General features: G+C 42.6%; 1 protein-coding gene across 2 annotated transcripts in view; it reads right to left on the minus strand.

Annotated features, from left to right (window-relative positions):
* The window catches only part of phactr3a (phosphatase and actin regulator 3a), a 34,700-nt gene extending 25,469 nt beyond the window's left edge, over positions 1 to 9,231 (minus strand). The window contains exon 1 of one of the 2 annotated variants that reach the window (XM_004554156.5): positions 8,906 to 9,231. In XM_004554156.5, coding sequence (XP_004554213.1) covers positions 8,906 to 9,008 — 103 coding nt within the window. In that variant the 5' untranslated portion in view covers positions 9,009 to 9,231. The remainder of the gene's footprint in view (positions 1 to 8,905) is intronic. The other variant, XM_076878341.1, reaches the window with a different exon arrangement.
* Positions 9,232 to 9,524: the final 293 nt, after the last annotated feature.

The following is a 9,524-nucleotide window of genomic DNA, read 5'->3' on the forward strand; positions in this document are numbered from 1 at the left end:
CTTGAAGTCTTTGCAAGTTCATTTTTATGTTTGTCGAAATGAACATTTAACTAAAAGGAACAGTTCAATTAACTAAATTGGCTTAAACATCTGAGGTAATTATCAATGAGGAAAATGATAGAGGAAAAAAAATCTGGCATATCAGCATTCTTGGTTTAACTGCATCACTTTAGGGTCTGTATAGGGTCTGTATAGGATCTGTGGAACGCTGTAGAGGTCTTCCAGCCAGAGCCACACAGTCACTGCCTGCAACTGGTCTCTTACAGCCTATCCATCATCTCGCTGTGGCCAGTTTGCAATTAGGATAACATCTTGGCTTTCTTTCAATAAAAGCTGCCACCTCCTCCTTTCTTTCTCTCTCCTCCATCTCCTCTCTGCCTCACTAGTTTAGCCTCCTTCTCCTTTTCTCCCCGGCATTTTTTTTCCTTTTTCTGCTTTCTTGCGAAATGTATTTCCACTGCTCCACAGAGTCGATGCCAAAAGGAGTTCTCTCTCTTAAATTTTTTACCCTTCACAACATAGTGCATGCAACTTCCTGAACTCAATTTAACCCCGGCCTTTAGAGGCTTAATAGCTCCATCACATGCTGCCTTTACCCTGGGGTCTCTGATAGGTGCACGGGGCTTTTCGACTCTTTGTTCTCAAAAGGGTGACTGTCTTTTCTAGCACACACTGTGATTTTTTTTCTTTCCACGTCTGCGCAAACCTGCTACATCTTCTGCAAATGAATGCATACATGGATTGAATTGCCAAAAAAAACCACACAGGCGCACGGGTGTCAGCCGTAGCAACACATGGCCCAAACAACAGCCGCACTAACACATGGCTCAAACATTGTCAAATGCCTAATCTGCTCCCGCATCCACAGGGAGCATGCATGATGTAGGACTTCTGCTGCTGTCGTCATTTAATGCGCTCCATTTTCGGGGGGAACTGGGAGACTGTAAAGGCATCTATGGAGAGCAGAGCTCAACAAAGCATCTGCATGCAACATATCTCCTTAGCTCACCACTCAGCAGTTGTGGATCCTAAATGTGACAGAATTGTTAGCACAGTGTTCATTTTGGTTCCAAATGAAGAAAGGACTTTTTTTTCTTTTACATAAGGCTAACATGACTTTTTTGTGGCCTGATTTGGTTTGAAGGAGAAAAAGCAATGAATTTAGTTGGTATACTGTGATGACTTGGTATAAGCATGAGATCCCATCATCACCGTTTTTTAACACGAAGAGACTAAATGACTAATAGACTTCTCAGTTTTTTAAGCGGCAGTGTTGAGTGATATGATACCTAGGGATGGGAATTGAGAACCGGTTCTTGGTAGCCATTATGGACATTACTTTTATTTTTATCTTACACATGGACAAGAGCGTGATGGTAAAGTGTAAACTGCATCTAGGACAGAAACAGCTGCATTATGTTGCTAACATAACGTCAGCACTTCGCAAGCACCTGCACAGACAGCATGCTAACACTAAGCTAGCCAAACAGCAAGCTAAGACTAAGCTAGCCAAGAACCCAGAGTGCTGATAAAGCTCAGTAAAGGCTGACCCCAGCCCAGCAACCAGGCCCTGAACTTTAACAGGTAATAAACTCATGTTTCAGTAGAATCACTGTGGCAATTGTTTTAAAGTGTCTTTTTGCTGGTTTTCATCTTTGCTTTTTGCTGTCAGCTTTGTGTTCTACTAAGAGAAAGATCATGTGTGTGTCCTTGTTGGGATAGGGATTTGTGTTGAGTTACTTTCTTGAGTAATGACCCCAACACTGATCACAACAAAGAGGGGAAATACCTGCGCAAATATCAGACCACACAGCATACATTAATGTGAACAGATGTAATGTCTTTGATATTCTGCTTAGAGATTGTGTTGACTCTCAAAGCCGAGCTAATGATATCCCAAAGAGAATCGATAGGTGACTCTGATAACGGAGTCGCAATCGCTAAATTCTTATGAATTCCCATCCTTAATGATACCCAATACTAAATGTTAATGATAGTAATTCATGATAGTAAGAATCATTATTTTAATTTTAAAACTGGTGGAAAAGATTTGAATATTTGAAGCCCATGGTTTCTACAGTGACTGTGCTGAGAGCCTGAGAGTTTTCTGTGTTTAAGGCAGCAAAGCTTTTTTTCCCCCCTCCATAGGGATTTATAGTGAAATCTTTGTGAGGGCCACAGGTCTTCGGATTTCTGATGTACAAAGTTTCTTTCAACAGGTGGATGTTGCCACTGTAAGTAAAAAACAGCTCCCGACTTTGATGTTCCCACATCTGATCTTTACTTTATGCTCAGTGCAGTCTGGTTGGAATTTTCCTGTGGTTTTATTTACACAGATTTGATGCCATTAGATCCATGTCAGTTGAATTATTATTTGACAAAGATGGATCTCAAGAACCGCTATCATTCTGTAGATGTTTCTTTGAAAATCTAATTATGTCTCATTCTTTGAATGGATTTACTTTGCCAAATGGATCATCATGGCCTTGCCGTATCGGTCCATTTGATCGACCTTTGTTGTTATTATTTATTTTATTTTATTTTCAGTTGTTACAGACGGGACAGACATGACTGAGGGATAGGAAAGGGAGAAAGAAAGATGAAGGAAAAGAAAAACAGAAGGGAAGAGGGACAGTGAGAAAGGGCACTTAAAAAGAGAAAGAAGAGAAAAAAATCTCCTGAATCACCTGTTGAGAGAAAAAGAAGAGAAAACAAGCAGAAAAAAACAAAACAGAGCAACATACTAAACACAACACCATCACGTTAATCTACCTAAGTGTAAACAGCAGTAAATACTAAATATTGAATGTTGTTGTATAGCAAGCAGGACCGACAGCGCACAATGTGCTTGGAAATAGCAGCCAATAAAGGTGTAGTTTATGTCTATGAACAGTGAACACCCGTGTGCACACCTGTGTGGATCAGCGCGCTTGTATTCAAAAGGTTTCCCTGTGTAATGGTCTGCTAGAGGATGTAGAGAGCCATAGCCCTGTCCCCCAGGGCATGAAGCAGGCATGGAGGAGATCCAGGCCCCAGACATCCAGAGGCCCCAGAGTGCGAGAGCCCAAGGAGGACCACCGGAGGGGCATCCGTGCCACCCTCCTGGGAAGAGCTGAGGAGAGCCCCAGATGAGGAGTCACCCAGTAGCCACGGAGCAGAAGCCAGAGGGGGCTGCAGTGGCGTGCCCGCCGGCTCTGCCCCCTTTGCCCCAGAAGAGGCCTGACCGAGCAACAGGCACCAGGCCCCGCCAAGTAGTCACCAGGAGTGAGTTGGTACATACCTGAGCGCCCAGCCCCGGACACCAAGAACCACCAACACACCAACCCCTGAGGGCATCAGTTACCGGCAGGGAGTGTGGTGAGGGGAGATAGGCCTTTGGAGGGCCTGGGAGTTCCCAGAGAGGTGGAGTGTAAGACCCGACCTGACATATAGACACAGACAAACAGGCACACACAGACACAAACATGCATTCCCACCCTCATGCACACTCAGCACTCACCCAACGTAGGGATAGACATACATGGACACTGTACACACAATCACACTCCCCAAACAAACTCTATACCCCAGGTCCAGGTACCCTCGCCCCTGGAGGGGGAAACAGCACCTAGACCCAGGAGATGTCACCCTTTCCCCCGGGGTGGAGGCAAGCAGACCGCCCTAGGCTCCGCAGCAACAGGGAGGCCCCGCATCCCAGATCCCAATCGGATGGCCAACACCTCCTCCCAGCCCCCCCCGCCCCGATGGCCAGCAGAGAACAGGGGTGTGTGTACCCGTTAGTTTTCATTTTACTCAAGACAAATTCTTCCCTTTTTATTGTTTTTAAAACAAAATTGTGGAATGTTAACTTTTCTTTTTGTACAGCCAAATGATGCTTGACCCTTTCCCCTGAGCTCATTTCACTTGTATTTGGCATGTTGCAGTTGCCTATGACTAACTTGTTCTGAAGTAATTTATAGAAAATGAAAAGCCAGTTACGCTCAAGTTCACACAAGTGCCCCTAGCAGAGTAGTTCATCACATTAACAGTGGACATGATCCATTAGGTTTGACAATCAGAAATGTCTGAACATTTTACACACAAAGGATAAGTTAGCCTTGAGGGCGTTCTGCCTGAAAACTTCAGAACTTGGCATGTTAGCATGTTACTGTGACAATACATATATATATATATATATATATATATATATATATATATATATATATATATATATATATATATATATATATATATATATATATATATATATATATATATGACATGTGGGCACTAACAGTGCACCCCTGGCTCCTGGGTGAAAGTCTGACTCAATATTTGTTGAGATTCATATGTTTCTGAATATGACAAATACCTTTTATGGCAACCAGAACGCTCCTCTCAACTTGACATTAGATGTACTTTTTCTCTTGGCCTCTGAAGGGACCTCTGTGCATCGTGGAGGGAAGAATAAATAGCTCTCCAGTGGCTACTACTAACAGGTAGCCTTGACTGACTCACAGTCCCTTAAGGCTCACCGTGATGAATGAGTTGTGACTTCAGCGTGAATTACAGCTTTCCTGGCTGAGTCTGATAAAGTTGCAGGTTCTAAACAAAGTGCAAATCTATATACAATATGTTCTCGTTGTTCATCCAGATCTCTAAAATTGTTTATGTCAGCCATACGTGTGCATGTAGCTTGATAGATCCTCGGGTTTTACAGTTTTCAACTTGACCGCAGCTAAAAAACAAACAAATAAACAAACAAAAATCAAAAATGAGAGACCAGTATTGAGCTGCATGTGTATGATGAAGTTTATGTCCTGTTTAAATTAAAAGTCTCCAAAAAAACCATCCACATGAATAAAAACTCGAGGCTGTGTTTTGCATACTGGCGACCTATCTAAGCACAGACAGCATGGTGTCACGGGCTAAACTGTAACAGAGGGATCGTTTTCTGTTTTCTCACTTGTATCCACTTCACGGTCACCGTCGCTCTCTCTTTTGTTTTAACCACTTAACACGTACGACCCGCAGCAGAATACAACAACTTCACACCCTTTTCTCTGCACTCTTGAGGATGTTGACAATCACTCGGTGGGGAAAAAATAGACTCACAGGAAGACAGAATGTGTGGCTGTAATGGCATCACATACCGCTGAACGCCTGCCTCTTAATCTGTCTTAAATGAAAACTGCAATTTCAAACAGTTTAATTTACAGTTAATTACTCGGAATAGAAAATAATTATAAAACTGCCCCAGATACTGGTGGAGTTTTGCTCATCACAAAACCTGTCAACACGGGCAAGCCCAACAACTCGTCCCAACAACTTGATGAACTGCCAGTAGTTTGGATTGATAGCTAGATAGTTACTGTGTGCAGTGTAATTATCTGTTTAGAGCCAGCGCCAGTTGAAGGCCACACCAAATGCTGTGCCACATCCAGCGTTTCTTTATCTCCCTCTTCCACAGCATCAAGATACTTGACTGCCTCATTACAGTTGAACGAAAACCATTCTTCAAATGTGCCGCCTGCCAGCACCGGGTTGTCTCCTTTTAAGAGTGCCTTTTAAACTTCTAAGGAGTCCATGTTCTTGCATCTTTAACCCTCTCTTCACCTGAAAATGTCAAAGTTCCTTTTTTTTAAATTGAAGCAGGGCTGTTTCTTAAGGTAGGGTCATATATATCTCTGTTTGTTACGTAATTACAGTTTCTTTATTCCGCCGCAACTCGCTGAAATCTGAAACTGGGTCTTAAACCATTGTTATGTAAGGAATTCCTGTGGCACAAATACCTTTTTGTTTACATTATTACTTTCAAACAATGTTGTGTTAATTGCGGGAACATTATATAAGACCTGCTGACTCATAATTTCCCATATTTGCTCACCAAGCCCTGAATATAAGAGGGATTATGTACGACACAGCGCTCGGGTTTGGGGTGAGTCATTGTCATGGCTAAATATCAGCTTCCGCAGGGTTTGACATATCTTCTTGTTCATTAGGCAGGTCCCCGCCTTTTACCTGAATTCTTCAGTTGTTCTTTTTTTTTGACAGATCTGAGAGGATTATTCTTGTACCAGTAAGACCAGGAGAGAATGATAAAACAAAACGAGAGAAAAAAAAACACAGATCAGCAGGTACTTATTGGATAAGTCGTCATGTGAGCGGAGAACAGAAGTGGTCTTGAGCAATGTGGTCTATAGCTGCAGGTGGGGAGGGGTTGCAAGTGAAAGTGATTTCATCATGAATTATTACAGTCTTTTGCCAAAGGATGGTGTTTAGTGAAGGGGCAGTTGGCCATCTTTATAAAGTGTTGCAACTAATCAATGAAATGTCAAACAAACTGAGAAATTATTTAAAAGATTAAAAATATCTGAATATATTTTTTTATTTTTAGAATTTACTGTGGATATATGACGTGATTTCTTCATGAGGAGGATATTCTTCTTTTCTGTGTTTTGTAACTTTGTGAACTGAATTTAACAGTCTGAAGATAACTACTTTGGAAACTGTAATGTGCATTGTATTCTATGTAATAAAAAAGTAATAAAAAAGTGAAACTTAATCAATAATAGAAATAGTCTCTAACTGCAGATTTATGTGCACTATAAATCTGCTTGTGCTGATATTTGTGTGATTCAACTCATCTCCACTGTTTCTCCAGCTTTGCGTCTTTCTACAGGGGAAAAGAATTATTTTGAGGAACGAAGCCATAGGGATAACCCTGCTTGGACAAGCTCCCTGTCCGCAAAGCGTCAAGGTGTCCTCTCCACACCATTACCTTGGTCGACATTCTGCAATGACTAAGTGGAACTTTGAGCGAAAGTGACATTTTATTAGCAGGGGAATCTAAGGGCTCCTTGTCCAAATGAACTGATTAAACGTGTTTATACTGCTGCTCCTGTTCCTGGACTTATGTTCCTGTAACTCTGAATCATTCTTGTAAATCTGCTGTTCAAAGAGGTTGCCTTAATTTAGATAAACTCCCAACAGAGCAATGCAATGTCACTCTCTGCGCCTTATTAAAAGACAGTAGGATTTGCATTGTTGGACACTTGCAATGTGACTGATCGACTTGCCCTTCTCTGAGAGGGTGAGTCTGTATTGTAGTATTACTGCAGCCTCATTCAAAAGGAAACACTACTCTGATTTTCTGAGATGGTCAGCTGTAACTGTTGTCTCTATTGACTCTCCTCCCAGTATTGAGTAAGTGTATGAACACATTGTAAGCCTCTGCAGCTGCGAGATCTACTGTATTGGGAGGAGAAAAAAAAGGCAGTCTCTGCCAAAGGATTACTTTGGCAAAGACTAGTGCCCCAGACATTAGTGCAGTGGTGATCCACGCAGAGAAGGGGTGGGCGATGCTGTGTACTTTGGGCCACCAGACACCGATATTGTCTTTGCTGTTACAACTTTATTTACTCCGTCTTTCATGTAGCAAACTCGTGTCTGAAACTGTGATGCAGTTGTGCATACTCCAGGGATGTAGGCTGACGTTCAGCGTTCCCTGACAGCTTTAGCTCTCATCACTGGCCTGGCTGATCCGCCAAACTGCTGCGTTGTTTATTCAGGTGTGTCAAAGACCCAGTGTGACATCATCACATTCACCTACGTGTGAATTAAATCATCCCTGGGAGGGTTGAATTCAGCAAGGCTCCATTATAAACGTGCTATGGCCAGTTGATGAGTGCAGGCAGGTGTGATTTTGGAAATGTGAAAAAGCGAGTCTCGTTAGTGATAAGTTGAAAGGTGAACTACTCTGCTTTTTTTTCTGAATCATTCAGTCAAGCATTCATGTGCGTAAAACTCGCCATGTGTGGGTGTAAGCAATGACTCTTTCTAAACCCACACAGTATGACCATAAATAGTCTCACTTACGTAAAAAAAAGAAAATAAAATAAATCAGTGTATTTCAGGTGAATGCATAGGCTACTAGTTCTTCCAGCACAATAACAACCAAATTCACTTCCAGGAGCTCACCAGAGGAGAGCACGGCATGAGTGCTCCCTGGTGTTCTGTCATTAATGAAAGTTTAATTCATTATCCTCTTCCATAAAGCAGAAAGATGAGTAACATTAGATGACTAACCCACAGAGAAACAAACAAGGACACCATATTGGAAAGATCACCTGAAGGATCAATAACTGGCCAGTCCGATTGTACCAGTACAAGGCTGTGATGATAAGTTGGGTACATTTCCACCTATAGCCTATATCACGTGGATTGTCGGCTATTGATCGCAGCAGTGATCAGTTCGGTATGGGGTGGGGATTCAGTGCTGTCAATACAGGGACAGAGCTCTAGGCATAGGCCTACAATAAGAGAAGCATGTGCTTTTTTTTCTTTCTTTTTTAATGCAACACGTCAAAACATGAATCCCTCCATGGATCTCTCTTAATAACAACGCTATAGCAGTGGATCAGACAGGACAACACATTCGTTAAGCTTGGATCATGGACCACACATGCATGCAGATTTTGTGATGCTAAATAGCATGGGTTCACTATAAAGGGGCTGGGATAGCATGGAAGGGAATAGATAGGCAATAGAGTAAAAGTTGCACACGGTAATATCACATTAAACGGCCAACACGCGGATTCCCAAATACTACTTGCATCCATATCAGCCAAAAGGGCTACAGGCGTCTTTGTAAGGCGCAAATCTGGTGGGGAATGCAGCCATTCACAGACGCTGAGATGGCATTCGTCTTCAACATGCAGCTCCACGATTCAGCGTTACAGTCATATTCTACATCCAGTGTCGGGAGCATATGCGCTAATTGTGCCTTAGTGTTCTGACATCCCACTAAGCAAACAAGGAGGTCTGCAACGCCAAAGAAGCGGCAACCTTAGAAAAATAAAATAAAATAAAAATAAAAACTCGCATATGGAGCGGATGAATGTAGACAAAATAACGCCTATCTTACCTGTGCCGTGAGCCAACTCGATGCCCGGTTCGGTGAGTATGTTCGGGTCACTTTGAGATCTGCCTCGCTGCAGACAGCCGTCTAGTCCATCCGATGTAGCCATGGGGAGGCAGCGCAGGAATCCTAAATAAAATATTAAAAACCCAACCGGAGGCAGGCAAGGTCAGGAGGAAAGCAACGAGCGAGAGTAGATTTAATTCGCTCTGACAACAGCCGCTTTGAGTACCTAACAGGGAGCCATGGCTGAGCCGAAATTCCGTGTGTGTTTGTGTATGTGCGTGTATGTGCGTGTGTGTGTGTGCGTGTGAGTCTGGGCTGTGTGCGCGATGATGTGTGGATGAGGGAGGGGTGATTTGCCCCCGATGATGCCAACGGGTTGATGATGCCCATCCCTGTCCAGCAACGCGACCAAATATTCAACAGAGCACCATGCTTATTCGCACACCGATAACCTGAATTTATGGCCTTTATTAATTATTAATGTAGCTTTTTTATGAGTTTTGGCAACACACCAGTAGCACCATTTATTCAGGGTCTATAAGGTTTAATATATTTGCAAGCAGCATTGGTAATGCTGTAAAATGACAGATTAAGATGGGCAGACGTTTGATAGGCTAAA

The sequence above is a fragment of the Maylandia zebra genome, linkage group LG20 (genome assembly GCF_041146795.1).
Source record: "Maylandia zebra isolate NMK-2024a linkage group LG20, Mzebra_GT3a, whole genome shotgun sequence".
Taxonomy (NCBI): Eukaryota; Metazoa; Chordata; class Actinopteri; order Cichliformes; family Cichlidae; genus Maylandia; species Maylandia zebra.